This window comes from Callorhinchus milii, unplaced genomic scaffold, assembly GCF_018977255.1.
Source record: "Callorhinchus milii isolate IMCB2004 unplaced genomic scaffold, IMCB_Cmil_1.0 Scaffold172, whole genome shotgun sequence".
Taxonomy (NCBI): Eukaryota; Metazoa; Chordata; class Chondrichthyes; order Chimaeriformes; family Callorhinchidae; genus Callorhinchus; species Callorhinchus milii.
Genome location: NW_024704913.1, coordinates 53532 through 74879, shown reverse-complemented (window position 1 = coordinate 74879; position 21348 = coordinate 53532). Strand labels below are relative to the sequence as shown.

At 47.6% G+C, this 21348-nt stretch overlaps 1 protein-coding gene across 1 annotated transcript in view; it reads right to left on the bottom strand.

Moving 5' to 3' along the window:
- Nucleotides 1–19866, bottom strand: part of LOC121851866 (E3 ubiquitin-protein ligase CHIP-like) — a 20245-nt gene extending 379 nt beyond the window's left edge. The window contains exons 1-4 of the mRNA XM_042345955.1: nt 19774–19866; nt 7376–7574; nt 4117–4282; nt 1935–2022 (exon numbers count right to left, since the gene is read on the bottom strand). Coding sequence (XP_042201889.1) covers nt 1935–2022; nt 4117–4282; nt 7376–7574; nt 19774–19866 — 546 coding nt within the window. The remainder of the gene's footprint in view (nt 1–1934; nt 2023–4116; nt 4283–7375; nt 7575–19773) is intronic.
- Between the last annotated feature and the right edge of the window lie 1482 nt (nt 19867–21348).

Here is a 21348-nt window from a genome sequence, read left to right as displayed (position 1 = left end):
TCATTGACATGTAAATGTTTTCCCTACTGTCTATTTAAGGCCACCCCACAGAGACGATCACCTCTCTCTGTACCTGGGTTGCTCTCTCTATGTATCTTGGTGATATCTGTCTGCTTATATGTCTGTCTATAGTTTTCTGGTTATATTCTATGTCGCTATTTCATTATACCTGATGATGATTGCTTGTGTTGCAATCGAAACGTCGTATGCTATTATTTAATTTATTATTTTATTTTTATACGTGACTTTACCGAAAAAAAAACAAAGAATAACCTTGCTCTATTCAACAAATGTGTAAACGTGTAACTGTTGCACTTTTATATATGGTAAAACCCCACTGTCCAAAAGTAGACGTGCCCTCGCCTGTGTGATTGTTAAATTATTCTTGGGTACGATGGAGATATAGCCACACACTCGCGCTCACTTGGCACGCTGCATGCAAGAAAACGATAACACTTAGAACCATCTCACACAAAAAAATGTTCAACACACGTCAACCCCAAAGGTTCAAGTCAGTGAAACCCTGACAGAAAAACCTTGGGAAAACCCTAAGAAACTGAGAATTGGAGGAAAAGAAACATTCAATTGTCAAGCAGATGAGGGCAAGGCTACTTCTAGATAATGGGGGGGTGGAGATGGATACCATGAGTCGCAAGAGCAACCTGTGAGACTTGACATGCATGTGTTTGTTGTTGGATGCTTGATATGTTGGACCTTTGCTCAGCAAATGCAATAAAAAAATCACATTTAACAAAATTGCTGGTCGTTGTCTTTATTGTGTGCTCTTTTTAAAGTTGCAAGCTTACATGAAGACTAATTAAAATAATGTGAAAAAAAATCCATATGTTCGCATCAGTCACAACCAACACATTATCACCAAACTGATTAGAAAAAAACAAATTTGGGAACAGAGTTGACATGTCAGATGGAGGCATTGGATGTAAATGGTCGATAGTTTTATAACCAATCAACATGAGTGCAAAAGCTGATGCAAGGAATTTGTAAACCACATTAAAGTCCATTGAAATGATTGGAATGGTAAAAATTAATCTTGAAGAGCAGTATGCATGTGTAATAAAAGACTCCGTCAGGCACTGCTGGTCTCCTCTTGTCTTTAATTTAGGTTCTTCTCCGCACCCCCCACTGGCCTCCTCTCAGACCAGTGTCGTCTCGCGCGCGCCCAGTGCACGCTCCCTTTTCTCCTCTCGCGTGCTACGCCCCGCGTCTCTCTCTCTCTCGCGTGCTACGCCCGCTCTCTCTTCTCGCGTGCTACGCCCGCTCTCTCTCTCTCTCTCGTGCCCCGCACGCTCCTCCGTTAGCTCCTCTATTCCCGCACTCCGCACACCGCTGGCCGACGGCGTGCTGAGGTCCTTCGACCACGTGGCCGATGGCGCGGATCTTTCCTCACCACCCAACGTGGCTCAGCCTCTTAACTTCCCCGACTGCCCCGATCTCTTCCGGGCTCCCCCTTCTATACATTCCTCCCACATGACCCTGACTCCTCCCCTTCCGGATCGTCAGATCCGGCTTTCCCATACTACCCCGCTGGCTCCGCCCCCATTCACCTCACCTCCATTGGAGCCGAGGTGAACGGTGGCCCCTCCCACACGCCCCGCAGACCAGGCTCCGCCCCCCAATACCCCGGGCCGTGCGATTGGACCAGAGCCCAGAAACAACCCCATTTACGCTCGCATTACACATGCACAGCTTTATAATCACAACTACTTTGAATTCAGTCGGTGCTATGGTTCACAAAGTTATGAGAGCAGTCATAATAATATAATACATGCAAATACATATTCACAACATAAAATAATTATCTATCCACTAGAAACTGTCTATGACAGTGCAAAAGTCAGACATACAAGTAGAATATGAAATAGCGCACCAAATGTCCACGCAGTGAATGGATGCAGAGTTCACATCCCACTTACATGCTTGCCTTCGATGTTTTCAATATCGTCAGATGTCAATTGCTCCTCTTTTTCATTCTTTATCTTCTCTTTATATGCCTCTATTTCCCTGCGGGGCAGAGTATAAAACCGTTTTTTTATTCACTCAGTCTGTCAATACCAGTGAAAAACTTAAATAACCGAAAGTGTTGCTGATTAACTCATTCGTATGAGAGTAACATTTTTCGTGTTGCTGGCACAATGCATTGTGGGAAGATTTATTTTTCAAAAATTCCACTCACTGGCTTTCCGTGGCTCCATTACTATTTCAATGGAAGGAACTTAACTGTCATGCATTGATTAGACAGATATGCTTAGATTCAGGATCATGATTCAATTCAAGGTTATGTATGTATATATTATGAAAAAATAAGAATAGGTTTTACCCTTTCTGGCAATAAAAATAGGTGTTAAGATGTTCAAACACAAAATTGAAACCCTTTGCAAGTAATCTGACACTGGTGAGACTAGGCCCTAAAGAAGGCTGTCTCTGGTGTAGGCCAATCAGTTTCAAAGAAATTGCATCATCTATTGTCAGAGCATGTTTGTTTGCATGTTCACCACAAGTACGTGTGGTTAATGCAAACTTGATTCCTTGCAAAAGGTCTCTATTTAGTATTTGAACATCTTAAGACGTGTTTTTATTGCTAGAAAGGGTAAAACCTATTTTTTTTGTCATACTTTGATACTGGCAAAAAGGTTCCATTATGTATTTTTTTCATTTTAGCGAATGTGGTGGTCTCTAGCCACCCCAGGGATCGCACAAACCCATTACATACAATACATACTCATTGATTATTACACAGGAAATCTGATGCATGTATCGCAAGCTAGAAGAATCTATATTAATACAACACTGTTAGATCCCTATTCATTACACTCATGTTTCGTACTGTGCTTAAATATTGGCACAACATAACATAAATTTATACAACAGTACCACAAACTTGATTTTGTGTTTAAATGAGCATTTGGTGGTGCTCATCTGCTGATTACAGCCCAGATCCAGTAGTGGTAATTAAAGATTCATATGACAGTGGTTAGTCTATCAATAGGACAGGTGCACTAAATGTCCAAAATATAACGTGGCTGGGTACCAGCACTCACAGAGTTCAAGACGTAAATGTCTCACAGCAGATTCTAATGTGGAACAAATTTGATTCTCTTAGAACATTCAATTAAGATATTGTAAGACAAACACTCAACCACAATCAATTCAGTGATGCGGTGCCCAAGATTACTAAAATGACATTCAAGATTAAACCAAAACCGTTGACCTCTACAACTATGTCATTTTCAGTGCTGATAACACATCGTAACATAAATACCCTCTGTGTGGCCTCATTCACTGCCAGCATACACGGTCCAGTTCTTAAAAGAGAGCATAAACTGAAATATATTCTCCTATGATAAGTATTCTGATGGCATAAGAGGTACACTTTGTTAAAAAATATATATATGGGGAAAATAACATGTAGCTAAACAAACCAGATACATCTCACTATGATCAAATGTAATATACAAAAATGATCCCAATTACACTGCGATCACTACAGTACCTGATATGCATCTGCAGTCTTATTTTGATCAATCCATTGCTGGATGAGGGCTACCTCAAGCTCTGTGGTTGTGGGAGTTATTTTACCATATTTCACCACACTGGTCATTGCGAGCTGGAGGTGGGGAGCATAGATGTGGGAACACAGAAAGTAGAGAAAACCCGATTGATGTTTTTGCACTGCCGTTTGCTGCCCAACAAATAACCCTACAGATCTGTTCATGACAGTCACCCATCCTAGCACTATCCAGTCTCAAACCTGCTTAGCGTCTAAGTTCTGTCAAGATCTGGTGCATTCCAGTTGATTTGGTCATAGGATTGGTGGCCAAGTGGTAGAGTGAACATAAATGCTGTTTGAGAGGTTGATTCAGCTCATCATCCCTCCAGGGTTGTTAAATGGGTACCACTTTGTGAAGAATTTAACAGTGGGAGTCCTATGGATAGACTCGCATCCACTATAGGAATGTAAATTTCCACCAATGGCTCAGGAGATGAGCATCTTCTCAATGCTCATTTGAACAAGAAATCACTGTGACTTTACACTTTTACTCTATTTTTATCAACAGAAATATGTTCGACAAGAAGGCAATGGTGACACCTGCCTACCGTTCTTTCTGCTCCGTGATGAGCCTGTTGAGGTAGGCCTGCAGCTCAATCTCCTGCTGGATCCTCTTCTCCTCCAAGCTGCTCCACCTGCGCTTCTTGGCCATCCGTAGCGCACTGGCAATGTCATCCCCAAAGTTCAGCCTCTGCTCTTTGGCAAGGCTGTACGCTGAGGGACACACGGAGACACATCGGCAAGAGCGGCAGGGCCGCAGTTCACACGTGCTTATCCTGGATGGAAGACGGCAGCTCTAATCTACAGTGTCGCCAGACTGTGTGTCTGTATCGGGTGCTGGTTTTGCAACAACATACGTTATCTATAGGACTGCTACCAACTACCACAATACAGGGTGCTTCCAAAAAATGTTAACACTTCTGGGAATTTGCAACAATACCACGAGAAATGTGCCTCCGGGCTCTGGAGACCACCTGGAGAAGAATCCAGGCATGTGTTGACAATGATGGTGAACAAGTGGAGACTGACTTTTTGAAGCTATTAAAATACATTTGTTATCATGTTACAGTGTATTATCCGTTCTTTTTCCATTAAAAACGATAGTCCCATATAAGTGTTAACATTTTTAAAGCACCCTGTATACCATTTATCCTGTTGAATTACTGCAGGTATTTTCATTCATCATCTGTGTATCAATTGTTACCTCAATGTAATAATCCTAGAAGATGTACAGACCTAATGAATAATATTTGCATTTATCAGAATCAGAATATGTTTTTAGACTGTAAGAATCCGATAAGATACGAAGCTCTTATTCACGAGATGTGCAGTATTTATATTGTGCCCATAACATAACACTGAATCCCAGAGCGCAGTTATAGCTTAGTGGACCCCCCTAAAGGCAGCTGTGTTCCTCTGCGGCACAAGGTGACTCAGCACCAGCCTGCAAGTGAACATTAGTCTCACAGTAGTAGGTTTTTACCCTTTTAAACTGGTACAAAACTGACACCTTTATTCAAGGCATCATGTTTGCAATAACCACAACACAAGTAGTCAAAAAAGCAAACAAAGAAGCAACTCTGATAATGATAATAATATGCACTGTCCTTGAAGTTGATTGGTCCACACCCGAGACGGCTTTCTTTAGAGCCTAGTCCCCATTGGTGTTGGACCAGATGACACCAGAAGAAAGCCGTCTCGGGTGTGGACCAATCAACTTCAAAGACAGTGCATATTATTATCATTATCAGAGTTGCTTCTTTTTGTTTGCTTTTTTGACTACTTGTGTTGTGGTTATTGCAAACATGATGCCTTGAATAAAGGTGTCAGTTTTGTACCAGTTTAAAAGGGTAAAAACCTACTACTATATTTTGCCACTGGTAAAAGAGATCTCATAGAGTAAATTAGTCTCACAGTCAGGGGAAATTATTGTGGTGTATAATCCCAATTGAGTAATGAGCGGGTAATTTATGAATGTCAAATTTAGATCACTAGAATGTCGGCGGCCTATGGCTGCCTTATTCTTACTCCTGCCTTAAAAAATAAATCTGGACTCTATTGTGCATAGGAATATATGCCGAGAAAATACATTTCTTTTTTGCGGGGGAGTGATTTTTTTTTTCGGAGGGGGGTCGACAATTTTTGGAAAACTGGTGGATACATTTTGTACCCCCACATCCAGGGGTGGGTGGGTCCACTTTGTATAACTTTTTGATTCAGGCCTTCTGAAAGGCTCTTATAATTTAATTGATGGACAAACGGACCGCCGGGCTTTTATAATAGAAGAGGCCAGCACACAATGGCCTATTCTTCTGAATGCCGTAATTGGATCTTTTGCGACCACTGTCAACTACACAGCGTATATATTTACGGTTAATACACACGCACACATTTCCAAACTAATATTGTCACATATATACACTAACCATGGTAATTAAGTGCTGTCTCTTTTGGTCATTTGCTCAAGCTTAATTCATTTGGGCCCTACAATGTCACGTTGTGACTTGTAACAGAAAGTTACTCGGTTGAAATTTATCAGCAAGGCGACAACATCTTGCTGATGAGAATGTTGGAACCGGTCCAGGGACTGTTTTCTTAAAAAAATATGTTACTGGAATTCACTTATCCAGAAGGTTCAATAGTTAATGTATTAAATTTTGATATATGTACAGTATATAAAGTAGGTAAGTGTAAATTGTTAAAGCAACCGAGGTTCTGCCACGATAGACCAAAAAAACTCAATCATGGCAGTGGAGGGTTAATAATTAACAGTGGACAACGGTGACAAATCAACATCAACCTTTGTCTCTTCACTGCTGGATGAAGGGCCTCCCCACACCTTCACCATCCCTCATCGCAGTCCTGTACCACCAAAATCCATTTCATTTCCTGCACATGAACTTATCTCATCACTCCATCTCCTTGATGGCAATCCTCTTGGATGCACGCTCTTTTAGCGACCATGCCATCAGCACTATTACACCTTCAAGCGATGTGTCCTGCCCAAACCTGCTTAACTTTTTAACAGTTAATAATGTGACAGCCAAAGGAGGGAACGCACTAAAAATATATTCAGCACAAAGACAGATTAATGGAATCTGCTTGTGTGCAGGTGCTAAATGGATTGTTACATCATGGCTTGGAGGCCTTCATTCCATATGTGGCTTGATAATATATCTATTGCAACTCCATCCTTGTTAGATCTTCATAAAGTAACCTGAAGAAACTCCAACAGTTGCAAAAATATCCTACCCATGTCATCCTCCGTAACGGTCATCCTCAACTCGACACCTTTCCTCCGCTCCCTCCAATGGCTTCCTATCATCTCCCGCAGGGTCGAGCTACAACATGGCCTGCCTGTGCCACCACTGTACCTCTACTCGGTCGTCCACCGTGTCTCTCTTCACTCCTCTCACCCTGCACCAGAGCTCACGGTAAGAATCCCCGCAGCAGTAGTAACAGCAGCATCGCGACTCACAACCTCCTCTCTACACTGAGGACCAGGACGATGGTCACTGCCAGGCATCGTTTCTCCATAGTAGCCCCCACCGTCTGGAACGCCATACCACTGCACATTTGTAGCATTCAATCTACATCTCCTTTTAAGAGACACTTAAAGGCCCACCTCTTGCCTGGCTTTTGAGTGGCACCAAGCATGGCTAAGTTTGTTTCCAGACAAATGTGCTCTTTTAAATCAACGAAAGTCGTTGCAAGCTAATGTTGGACATATAAGTTACCCGGAAAGGTGTGTAAGTGTGTACAAGCTTGGTGTACGTGTGCAAAATGCAAGTTGGTGCATGTGCAGACCCAGCTGCAAGTTGGCGATGGCCTCATCATAGTTCTCCAGCTCCAGCTGGCTCTGGCCCATGAAGAAGTGGCCCTTGACCGACTGGCTGTCAAGTTCCAGCGCATGCTTGCAATCGGACACCGCCTTCTCCCACTGCTGAAGCTTGACGAAGCAGAGCGCGCGGTTCGTGTAGTACGCCGCCACAAGCGAGTTGCGTGTCTGTCGAAGGGAGAGGTGCACACAGCCAGGCAGTGTTTTCAAGTTCCATTTATTAGGTATAGCCCTGTGACCCATGCGGCTCTTGAGTCGGGTGGAACCGCAACAAACAAAATATGAACACAGAACATCCCAAAGCGACGACGCCCAACAGAAACATCCTGGAATAAACCAGCAAATATAAAAAAAAACGTTTTAAAACGCTGTGTGCAAAAATCACAATGTGGTGCAAGCCAACAACAACAACCATAAGACAATTTATATTAACCATGTTTTCGAATCACCAAAATAAAGCTATAAAATAATGTAACAACAATCTTGATTTGTGATTTATTTTATTTTATACCTAAGTGATTTTACCGAAAGAACCAAAGAGTAATGTAACAACAGTAATCATAGGAACTGTGATTTAAATTTAACAATAAACAATATACATAACACGTATGACCAGACTTGCAGCCATAGCTGGCAGCATGACAATCCCAGTGTATGATGTGTGAGTCAGCGGCAGCATGAGTGACTGTATGATGTGCGAGTCAGCGTATGATGTGCGAGTCAGCGTATGATGAGTGTGTCAGTGTATGATGTGTGAGTGAGTCAGTAGTAGTGTGAGTGAGTGTATGTGTGAGTTAGTCAGTTTATAATGTGTGAGTGAGTCAGTGTATGATGTGTGAGTGAGTCAGTGGTAGTGTAAGTGAGTGTATGTGTAAGTCAGCGCACGATGTGTTAGCGCATGATGAATGAGTCAGTGTATGATGTGTGAGCGAGTCAGCGGCAATGTGAGTGTGCCAGCGCACGATGAGTGAACCTGTGTATGATGAGTGAATGGGTCAGTGGTTGTGCGAATGTATGATGTGTGAGTGAGTAAGTGCATGATGAGCGAGTCAGTGCATGATGTGTGAGTGAGTCAGTGTATGATGCGTGAGTGAATCAGTGTATGATGTGTGAGAAAGTCAGTGTTGGCTCCCTCTGCTCGCGCCGTTGCCCCCCGGCTCCGTCGGCCCCCCCCCCCCCCCGGCTCCGTCGGGAGCGCGCACCCCAGGCGGCCATCTTTTTTTATTTTCATTACGGCCCCCCCTCGGCTCCGTCCGCCCCCCGGCTCCGTCGCCCCCCCCCCAGCTCCGTCGGCCCCCCCGGCTCCCCGGCCCCGTCGGCTCCCCCGGCTCCCTCCATCGGCTCCCTCGGCCCCCTAACAAACGGCCCCGCCAGCCGCTGCTGTGAGCGCGACCCGGGAGCGCGTGCTTCACGCGTCCATACTCGAGCACCGATGAGGATTCATGAATGCCGCTTCGTTCTAACGCGAGCGTACGTGCGCGCTACCGCGCGTGCGTCAGGCCGACGCGCGGGCGGCCGCGATCGCGAGCCCTCATTAAAGTGACTGTTAGAGCATCAACACATTTGTGTTTTTCAGTGGTCGAAATGTTTAACGGCACATTTAAAAATCAATACACCAAATATTTGCCCAACACGGGGGTTGTGTTCTTGAAAATAGCCACAATCACCAAAACCATGATCCACTAACTTATGCAGCAGGATCATTGCGAGCAGTGCAGTTAGAGGACAGCACTTCTTTACAATGCACACAGGAATCTTGTGGTCAAACGCGAATGGTCAAGCAATAGGGACACAATCGGCGAAATATACCTCAAGAAATTTGGCATAAACAGTCAAATCCACGAGGGGCAAAGTTTGAGTGTACATTGTAGCACAATCAAACTTCACCCATCTCCGGTTTTCCCTTTATAATTATACATATGTAGTGGGCTCAGATAGGCAAACACAACTTCTTGGGAGGCAACACTATTTATTAACACCAACACTGTGTTACATAGGGTGGTAACCACCGTCCTACTCTCGCTAACACACACCGTCTTCTCCAACTAACACACAACGTCCTCTCTTGCACTGACTCTCGGATACCCTAGCGTGACCCAGCCAGGTGGGCTACTGGCGGGTCCGCTGACCTGAGGCTTGACTCTTGTTGGCGTCTTCACGCTTCATCTTCATTCTTCATACAGGCAGCCCCGAATACAGAGATGAGGCCACTTATATAGGTCTCGGCGTGTCCGGGCTCCACGCCTTCCTTCGAGAGCCCTTTCCGAAACCCCTCGGCTCCCACGTGCCCCCTAAAGTGGCCCCGGGGCCCCCGGCCCCCCACCGGGTTTCGGTCCCGTGTCCGGCCGGGTTCACCCAGAGTGCCACGGCCTCACACCACCCCCTGTGGCCTCCCGAGTCCAGACTTAACATCATTCCCACCACTAGCCGGGATGACGTCATGTGTGTTCCGTCCATGTGTGTGGACCCGCAGGGTAGTAACGCTCCGCCCGAGTAGTGACGTCACACATGTGCGTGTGTAAAGTAGTGACATTACCAGTCACTACACATATATTAAATAGTACAGTATTTACTTATAATAGTAATACATTATACATTGTTATATCAAATTATATGATTAAAAGGAGGCAAATAATATTGTACAATTCATAAATGCATAGAACAAATAATTTTCTCCGAACAAAATCACCAATTAAAGTAATCGCTTTCAAAACACTTATAAGACCTAGCTCACAAACACCTGGAACTCAATGCGAAATCCGTAGCTGCAGGGCAGCCATTTTTTAACTATTAACACCAAAAATCCATAATACATGTTTTTGGGGGTTTTGTTGGTTATATTATGTAGATTATGCATAAATTTACGCGATCTAACCCAAAAAACCTGTATTATGGATGATACTGGTCGCAAAAGCCTACGTGTTAAACGCTGAAAAGGTTAAATAACATTTTAATGAACAAACTACCCAAATAATGGCCTCTATGTTCACCATTCACAACCTATTAGTCATGTTCCGATTGCTATATATGTGTAGTGTGTGTATCTCACGAGGCACACACAAAAGTCTGGAGGCACCACGATTTATTAACAACTGAACAGGGCTGCGGGCTACAAATACTCGGGGTTATTCGAGACCCCCAAAGGGGTGTCTATGCAAACCGAGTCCCGACGAACGACGCTCCAAGTCCCCCGAAGCAACGCCGCAAGGTAGGCTCTTCCCGCCAGATAACCCCGATTGCTCCGCCTCCGTCCCTCTTATTCTCTCGAGCGTGGCCTTGCTCCGCCTCCAGCCACACCCTTTCCCCCGTTTCCGGGCCCCCTTCACTACTCCGTGTCAGCACGTCCCCTCTCTCTCTCTGGGACGGGACCCTGCTCTGTAGGGCCTGTTTCCCCGCCACGTCTACGTCGGCCCCATCGAGAGGTATGTGCACACTTATTTACCAGTTGTGGTTTTAGTCGGCTTATACGCCGTAGAGACGCTATTTACGTCTAAACATCACCCACCCCTTTATGAAACTCAGCCGTCTCAGCTGACCGACATAAAACCCACACAACGTGTGGGCCTCCAACTTTTAACGCACCAACAACAACAATAACTAATCCCAACGAGGAATAAAACGATATTTACACCAAAATCAGGACCAGGGAGAAGAAGAGTACGAGGGGAAGGGAAAAAGAAAAGTTGCAACTATTTACAATGGCTGACCCACCCCCCAGACAAGCCCACAACCACACCCCGCATATGTAACACCGCACACGAGCACAAGATGAGCCCGGGTCAGCCATTGACCCATCTGGCTCGAGTGGCGCCCGCGGACCACGGGTATAGGTGCACTTTAACGCCGGAGGATGGTCATTTAAATCGAGCAGTCTTTTCCAGAGTCCTTGATGCCGGGTCATCAAGCGAGGAGGGTGCGGGCCCCCTGGACGTTCCGGGAACAGCCGGAAGATGACTCGATGAGCACGGGACCTCCCGAGGCGAAGAACCCCCAAGCAATGGGGTGTCAGGCGATGGCGGATCCGGACTCCCCCATCCACCCCGGGCCGGCACTACCGGCGACATTGGGGGCGTTAGGCGCTTGGACCCTGTGGGCGGAACAATATAACTGTCCTGAGGAAGGACATCAGCCGACGCGCCCCAGCTCATCGGACTGACCAGACACCCGGCCCTCGGGAAGTAGAGATGAAAGACTAATGGGCAGGTGGAAAAAAACTTTTAGCCGCGACGGGTACACAAACGAGCGGCGGCGACCACATTGAATCCGCACGCACGGCGGACTCCTCACCTCCACCACTTCGACCGGGCCCTGCGATGGTTTGTCTAATTTTGGGGAGGTACCCATCGGGACATGGGGGCAGTGGAGGCATGCCTTGTCCCCTGCATCCATCGAGTCGTGGACTGGTGGGGCCTGACGAGGCGTTTGTTGGCCGCCTGCTGCAAGGCCGAGTTGCTCAGAGACGCCTCCCTAGCTTTTGCCAATCGCTGTAGGGTGCATCGATGGAATTCCTCGTCCCATCTCATCAGCAAGCCCCCGTCAAGGAATAACGGCGATACTCTTCATCCGTTACCCTGACCCTGTGCCTTACCGACACGGCGCCGCAGTTTGAGCAGGGAGGCGTCCTCCATCTGGGGTCGCCCCCATTCGTCATGCGTGAGGCATGACGAAATGGGGGCGACTCCATAGTCGCAAAGCCGGGCACAAATCGACGGTAATAGAAGGCAAACCCTATAAAACTTCGCACTTCACCCACCGTCTTGGGGTCGGCCACGTACGCACACACGCCGTTTCGTCGGGGTCTGTCGGTATTCCGAATTCACTCACAATATGGCCCAGATATGGGACCGACCTCTGCAAAAAGCAGCATTTTTGCAGCTTGAATTTTAAATTGGCTGCCCGTATTAAGAAAAAGATGGCTCGCAACCGTTGTTGGAGCTCCTCGAATGTACGTGCAAAGACGTGTGACGTCATCGAGATAGATGAGGCACGAGTCCCACTGGAGCGCTGCCAAAACCAATTCCATAAGCCGTTGGAATGTGGCTGGGCTGGAATGGAGTCCCATGGGAAGGCAATTAAATTCAAACAAGCCTTGGGGAGTTCTAAATTCCGTTTTTGGCTTTGAACTGCCAAAAGCCAGAAAGCAAGTCAAGGGTAGAAAAGAACCGCACCCCTGACAGAGCATTCAGGGAATCATCGATCCGTGGAAGTGGGTACGCGTCGGCAACAGATACCTTGTTTAACTTTCGGAAATCCACAAAACCTCAAGGTGCCATCCTGCTTTTTAACAAGGACAGTTGGAGCCCCCCACGGACTGTTGGAGGGGCGATAATATCCGCGGCTAGCATCTCCCCGACTGCATGGCGAACATGCTCCTTCTCAGTCAGGCTCAGCCTGTACGGGTTCTGACGAATGGGGGCCGCATTGCCTGTGTCGATATGATGGTGTACCAACGACGTGAGGCCAATGTCGTATTTGGATTTGCTGCACCCCCAACAAGCCAGGGCTTTCAGCACAGAGTGTGTCCACCCACGCGTCGTCGCAACTCTCACCCTGCTCCGCAGCTGCGACCATCTTGTCGGGGTCCGTCATTACCACATCGCCATCTGCTGGCAATGCACGAGCTCGGACTGTGCCCGCCTGTATGACAGTGGGCCCAAGACCAGCATTTAAAATTTGAATGAAAGGCTGCTGGTCATTTCTGATGATAGTTTGGGCCCCTACCAACGTAAGGCCACGGCTCACACCTCCCTTGGTGGCATCCCCATCGAGTTTCCTCCTGAGGCGCAAGGGCACCAGCATTTGCGCTACAGGGGGAATTTTAACTGTCTCCCGCACAAGTGCCGGGATCGCCGCATTTACTTTACACAGTCAAGTGGAGGAGGGCAAAAAGGCCATTCTACGGCCGGACGGCAATTCCAGGCACCCCCGGTCAATGAGGATCTTGAGGGGCATTTTCCCTAGAAAATCCGTTCTGAGCAGGCAAGGCACGGCCAACGATTTCAAAACTAATACCGGGCCGGTTATTTGAATATCGCCTGGCCACGGTAGCTGACATTTGCCCCATAATGCCCAAAGAACCGCCATTTGCCGCACAGCACGGGACTTCAACCGGACGGATTTAGCAGGTAAGCAGTCAAAAATAATATCAGATATGATGGTAGCGGATGCTCCCGTGTCAATTAGCATCCGCACCTCAATCCCTTGCACAATGTCATTGACGGCCGAAGATGCGCGGATGCCGCCATGATGCGTTGGCCCAACGCCGACCACTGACCAGGTCGCCGTGGCCATCCGCCAACTGCCAATGTCCGAACTACCAGCTCTGCACCCCAAGCGGACAGGCCACACGCGAATCAAGACCGATGCACGGACCGGATGAATGAGTGAGTGCGAGGGTCAGGTGTGTGGTGCAGCACGACTCGCATGGGGGCCCTGTGGAGCGGAAGAGGGTCGGCTGAAGGATGACGGCGTCCTTGGGGTTCTCCCACGGTCGGTCCGGCTTCCTTTGGAGATGTGGCCTGGAAGGCCCCACTTGAAACAAACGACGGGGGATAATCCGGGGCTGGAGGAGGCCCCCGTCCGTCGATCACGGTCATCCCTCCGCCCCATCTCGGCCTTCCCCCACCCGCTGTTGTTGAGCGACGCGAAGGCCTGGAAGGACTCGACCCCTTCGGACGCTGCTGCATCTTCAGCAGGACCCGCGCACGCCACCACCTTCGAACGGCGCTTGATGTTGAGGTGGGCCTGGAGACCCCAGCATGCGATCCAAGACCAATGCATCATGGCCGTCCTTGTCCATTTTTGGGTACGCCGCCTGGGCCAGCGAGAAAAGCGCGCTGCGGAAGACAAGAGGCGTCTCGGCTTTCTCGCGCCTCCGCGCAGCAAACTTATGGCGCATGTTAGATGGCGTGTCGAAAATCCCCTCCATCTGTTGAAAAGCTTGCACCAACGTCACCCAATCCCCAGCTGGAATGGAGTAGAATGCTCCCAAGGCGGCGTCATCTAACACCGTTGGGAGCGCACACAGCGCTTCCCCCTCCGTTCATCCCACCAGTTCGCAAGTAGCAGTGAAGCGGCGGCTGAAGGCCACCCAATCTCCGCTTGCCGCGACAAAGGGAAGGCGCCTCTTCAGAGCAGGGCGTGATGGCGGGAACCCTGTCCTGCGCACCGCTCAAAATGGCGGCCGCTTGCGCAGGCAGCGTTTCCCACGCTTCCCGTGTTTCACGCGCGCGGAACGTAGCAGCAGAGTCTTCGCCCCGCGGCTCCGATCCTCCGACTCGTTCAGCCGGCTCGCCCAGGTCCATCTCCACGATGAGTACTGCCATAGCGGACAGTAGGTAGGCCAAGCGCTGGCCATGCGCCCACCTGTGTCTCCCCGCTGCTGGTGGCGTGGCGAGGTCGCGTTCCTGGCGCTGTTCCACAGGCCCAAACCCCTCACGGTCCATCTCCGGGGCCGCCTTGCCCGGAGCTGTCTGGGGGATCCCCCCCTCTTCGGCCTCTTCCTCCGAAGAAGCCCTGGTAGGTTGTCTTCTTCTGGTGTACATTTTAAGACTACGCCATCACCTAGCTATAAAGTATTTTCACTTCTGGCACCAGATGTAGTGTGTGTATCTCACGAGGCACACACAGAAGTCTGGAGGCACCACGATTTATTAACTGAACAGGGCTACGGGCTAACAATACTCGGGGTTATTCTAGACCTCCAAAGGGGTCTTTATGTAAACCGAGTCCTGACAACCGACGCTCCAAGACCCCCGAAGCAATGCCACATGGTAAGCTCTTCCCGCCAGACAACCCTGATCGCTCCGCCTCCGTCCTTCTTATTCTCTCGAGCGTGGCCTTGCTCCGCCTCCGGCCACGCCCTTTCCTCGGTCTCTTGTGACAGAACCGGAGTTAGCGTCACATGTCCTCTGGGCCCCCGTTTCCGGGCCCCCTTCACTACTCCGTGTCAGCACGTCCCCTCTTTCTCTCTGAGATGGGACCCTGCTCTGTATGCCCTGCTTCCCCGCCATGTCTCTGTCGGCCCCATAGAGAGGTACGTGCACACTAATTTACCAGTTGTGGTTGTAGTCGGCTTATACGCCGTAGAGACGCTATTTACGTCTCTACATCTGCATTAATTCACCTCCGATTCCTCAAAACAACAAAGTTATAAAAAAAATTGTTATATAAATGTTACCTTGAGGTCTCAGACACCATTTTTTTTACTTTAGCCAAAAAAACGGTAAATGAAATAACATTAAACATCCCGTACCTGAAATTATATTGCAACCTGTATGTAGTAACATCAGGGATGTCATTATATGGTGCTGGCCTGGAAGGGTCATGCCGTTCGATGTTCCTACATCGTGGACAGCACCGTGTGGATGGCTGTGTGTAATACCAGCCCTAGCGGGGCATGGCGAGTACTGGGATAGTGCGGGCACCACACACAGTGTGTAGTGGGGGCTCCCCGAGGGGGAGGGGGTGAGTGTCAGCCCAGGGGCAGGGTTTCCTCGGGCCGTGGCACTCTGGGTTGACCCCGTACACACGTGATCCGGAATGTCCACACAGCAGGCACCAGGTGGGGAGACTAGTGGGTGATCCCATGTTCGGAGAGAGCTCTTGAAAAGGATCGAGAGGGAACAAGAATGTTCAGCAAGGTAGGCCGGGCCAAGGGCGTGGCCGAGCGGCCCTGACCGGAGAGGGATATAAGGCAAGTCCGTCAGAGGGACTGGGGTCGCTGCATTCTACAGGCTGGAAGCTCAACATGTACAAGTGGGAGGCTCTACATCTCAAGCTGAAGCTCTCCATCCTACGAGGCAACCACGTGGTCGGAAGACCCGAGTGAGGGATCGACCCTTCGTAGCAGTAAATCGCTGTAGTCTGGTAAAAGGGCAATTACCCCTTTTGTTATGAAATAAAAGTGTTGCCTCTAAAAGGAACAAAGTCTGCGACTCAGTTGGACACATTACATGTACATTAGCTCAAACCCGTCCACCTGGATATCCGGAAAGACCATCACTGGGCTGTCTTCATCCTAAAGGTCCTCTTAAAACAAATCCGCCAATTACCTAAAGAACCACTTAGTTCCTCTAACTCCCTCCAATTGCCTCGTAAGCACCTCCTTATTCGAATTTTGCTTGGTCAAGTCTTTCTGTGTTGCTGCTCCACGTTTCTGGAATACCCTTGGCCCTCATATATAAGCTTGGATCCCTTCCTTCCACTCCCCCTCTTTACTTCCCCATCAAACCAAGATACAGAGCATAGTTCCACCTGTACCCAACTTGTTATGGCGCCTCTTCCTCCCACAAGTTTGCACTGTCTTTTTCGACTTGCGTCTGATTATGTCACTGTTTGACTAAACTATAGAGCTTGTATACACTTGTACAAAACATTTGCATATAACATTTGCACTGTTTTTGATGCCGTGTTTCATCTACAACCGTTGAGTACACCGTGTGTTAGCCCTGTACTCGTTCTCTGTAATAATGACGCTTGTGTCTTTTCCCCTTCTTCTTGGTTCTTTCGGTAAAGTCACGTAGAAGGGAAATAATAAAATAATAATAATAATAAAACTTAATAAAATAATTCTCACGACGTTTCGGCCACAACGCAAGCAGCCATCCTCAGGTGAAGACGCTGTCTCCCCGACAGACCTGGTCTTCACCTGAGGACGGCTGCTTGCGTTGTGGCCGAAACGTCGTGAGAATTATTTTATTATGTTTTATTTTTATTATTTTATTATTTCCCTTCTACGTGACTTTACCAAAAGAACCAAGAAGATGAATCCCTGCAGCCACGAAAGCTTTAAATCGAAGCTTGTGTCTTTGTTTGGTTGTTTCTGTGCTCATGCAGTATGCATATCCCTTTTAAAATAGGCTGGCTAATTGGCTAAGAAAGATAATCCGTGTAACAAATAAAAGAAACTTAAACTTAAAGCCCCAAACCAGTTCAATATCCAGCATCTCATCAGCAGAACCAGGGTTGCTTGAACTACAAGATGTTTATAGGCTAGAACCATACTCAAGAGACACGAGTTTTAGTTTGATGCAAAACTTTATAATATAATATAGAAACTATTGCATTGTCCAAACAACCAGAGATATATGTTTGTTTTACACTTTTTCAACACTGGGGAGCTGTGTATCTGCATTATATTGAATTGCAGCACTGTAACTAGCTGCAGTTGTTTCCTAAGCCAATGAATGAGCAAGATCTGATACAGATACAAGAAAGTGAATGAAGCACAATTCAAGTTCAGTGCAGAAAAACAACACGAATGCTACCAAGTAAGGGTTAGCAGCGGTAATAACGCTGAGCAACCACTCTATATGTTGCCGTAGAGATAGTACAGTACACACCATATTCTAGTTGCAAGGAAACCTGTAACATGTCGTCTTATCCATAAGTGAACGGCTTTGGTCAACGTTAGACACCCTCACTGACACAGCACATTGCTACAAACTCCTGTCAGAAACTGTGGAGCTTACCTGAGCCTTCGAACCACCAACATCCCTACTAATGTTTGCACCTGTAGTAAAATTACTACAAGTCTGAAACTGTAAACAGCTTTAAAAAAAATATTATATGGGCATATCAACTGTAATACTGGGTAACCAATTGATAACATCTGCTAAAGTAACATTAGAGCTCGTAAAACCCCTGAATGGTTGTAGTCCAACTCAAAGAATCAGTGCGAGCCACCAGTGGTTAGCCTTCTGGTCATTTGAGTGTGATCCCAAGTGTTAGTGAAGAGCCTCGCCGTCATAGCTGATAGCAGTGCTCTATATTTCTGGTAAATCAATGTCTGTGACACATGTCCTTGTCTGTGTATATATTAGTGTAATAAGCATACTAAATACATTCAGATGTTTCTGCAACCTAATGTAAATATGAAGACTTTAAAAGTAATTTGTCCGAGCCAACTTTCATAGCAAAAAATGTATTTTATTTAGCGATTCATAGATGTGCACTGTTTTCGATTTTTCTGAAACGCAGTTGTTTGACCTAATTTGAAGTTGGATGCTTTTGCTATGATTTTAATTTGCTTTATGTTTGTAATTTGTTTTTACGTTATTGCTTTTGTCATATATGGTACCCAGGTCTCACCTGGTTTAGCAAAATGCACTTGCAACTTCCAATGGACGCACTGTAAATGCCGAAACATAAACCCCGAGTGTAGTTAACATTGATGGTGTGCCCACTCGAAATGCTGCTGTCAATGTCAGACGTCTCCACTGGCATAGCACTGTGTACACAGCAGACACAGTGAGGGCAACAGCATCAGCTTCCACGTCTCCTGTTGATTGGCAGCGATAAAAACAGCCCCTGCCCCTGGCGAGGCGATCGTTAGATTATCGCAACGGCCCGAGGCACGTCCACTCCCACACCCCTATGCACCCCGCATGAGCGACGCGAGCGCCGTTATACCCCACCAGAGGCCCTGCCGGCATGATCATGATACAATCAATATTATCAAAACTACGATCGCCCATCCACCACGACCACCATCATAATTACCATCGCAGTCGCCCTCATCACTTACCACCTCGAACACCATAAATGCCACAACCATCACCACGACCACTACCGTCGTTATAATCACCATAACAATTATTTTTCACCACCACCAGATATATGACAATCAGCATTATCACCACGATCATCATAACCACCGCTATCAACCACATCACAATGATGAATATAATAAATCACCTCACCACCACGAACAAAATAATACAACCATAACGATGATTACCACCACCACATTAACCACTTATAAAACACACAAATGCATCACTAAAATTATTTACATCACCAATAAATCACCACCACCATAATTACCACCACCATCGCCACCAGCACCCACAGCACTAAAGCATCACCACTATCATTAATAATCACCATTGGTACAACTCCCATCATGAGTACAACTACCATGGGTTAATGTAATTTTTATATAATTTAAACTTGTAATGCGCACAGTATTTGCTCACTCCCTGTTGAGAGAAGAACGCCTCGCGAGGAGGAACCAGACAAGAGGGGAGAGGGCATCAACAACTGCTGCCAGGTAGTGGTGAGCGGGCGCCAGCGACAGCACAACCAACAACAAACGCCGTGTGACGTCACCATGGCGCTTGTGCCAGGCTTGGTGTACCACCCTCACTACAAATATCACTATTATAACCATCATCTTTACCACAACCACAATGATCAGCATCCTCACTCCCAGCACCACAATTACTGCATCACAATCATCAACACTACCACCAGCACTCATCACCACCGTCGCTACCACCGCAACCACCATCATCACCACCACCCACCCCGCTACTAAACACAACTATCACACCACTACCACCACCATCACGTCCGCGTCACTCACAATGGCCTTGGTGTAGCACTGGATGGCATCGTCGTATTTCCTGTTGCCGAACAGGCGATTGCCCTGCTCTTTGAGTTCGTGTGCCGTAGACATGGCGCCCGGCGGCGTGCGTCTTCGGAGTTCTGGTCCGCCGACTCTCGGGTCTCCTCCTCCACCTCCTCCTCCGCTCTTCTCTCGCCTCTCCTCCAAACCCTTCTGCTGCCCCCCTTCCCCTGCAGCCACGTGACGTAAAACCGACACCACGTGATGCAAACTCCCCAACCGACGTCACGTGACGTCCGCGCACCTCCCACCACCACTTCGCTGCCAAACGAGGCCGTGACGTGCGGGGATCGCCCCCCCCACCCCCCACCGCGAGTGACAGCGCCGCGTGACGAACTTCCGCTAACAGGGACTTGGCAACAACAGTGACGTCAGCACCGCGTGTAAGCGACGTCTCGAATTAAGTAACTGGCGCTGCCGTCTGCGCTGTCTGACCGTGTCCAACAAGATTCAGGGCCAAGTTGATTTTATTTTAACTCGACGAGAACACACGACGCGACGATCGTCTCATTTGCAAGTGACCCGGGGTCATCAAAACGAAAAAAAGGTACAAAAAAGCAATTGGCAAAAACAAAGCAGAACTTGAACGGTGCACACAATTAATGTTGCATTAATATATCTTCTGCAAATAAAGTTTTGCAATGCATTTAGGTAATTTTTGCAGAAGCATGTAAATTCACAATGTATGTTTAAAAAAATCGTTGGCCAGTATCCACTGCTAACAAGGCTGCCAGCATCGGGTTTTTTCCATCGGGTTTTTCATGGTTTTAATTTTTTAAAAAACAGATAATCTCTGATGGCCAAAAATCCGGTTTTATTCGGTTTTATTGCCTGTTAATCCCTATAATCTTAGCCCCCACCAAGGAGAAGACAACACGTCCCGCTACAAGATGATGGTCAAAGGTCGCAAGACGCCGATGGAGTATTGGCTGTCCGATGGCAGTGAGTGGCCTGAGCTGCAAAAGGTCACCGTCAAGCTGTTCAGCATTGCCACGTCCAGTGCCGCATCCGAGAGGAAATTCTCCACCATGGCCTTCATTCACTCCGCAAGCTGAGGAACAGCCCGTGCGTGAAGTCGGTGGAGAAGCTCGTCTTCATCAAGAGCAACATTCTCGCCTTCTTCGACGGCGCGGTTGAGAAGATCGAAGAGGACAGCGAATCCGATGACTCTGGAGCCGATTGACAACTTGACTTGCCGGATTAAAACCATGGTTTCTTTCGACAAAATCGGGGGTTTTAAATAAAACCAATAACCCGATAAAATTATCAAAAAAAATCTAGTTTTTTCCACCCTTGACTGTTAAAAGACCTCCCCTAACCGTGACCATCTGTGGTGACGCGTGCCGCTCTCCATGGAGCAATTGCACACGGTGCCCTCCAGGGCTCACTCGTCCCCCTCTTTTGGCTGCCTATTCAGCATTAGTCTCCACCAGAGCCATCGTCTCTATTATTAATATCAATAATTTGCGTGTGTCCTCTAACCCATGCGTCCTTCTCTCTTGGTATAATTCTCAGCATATTGTCCCATGCTTC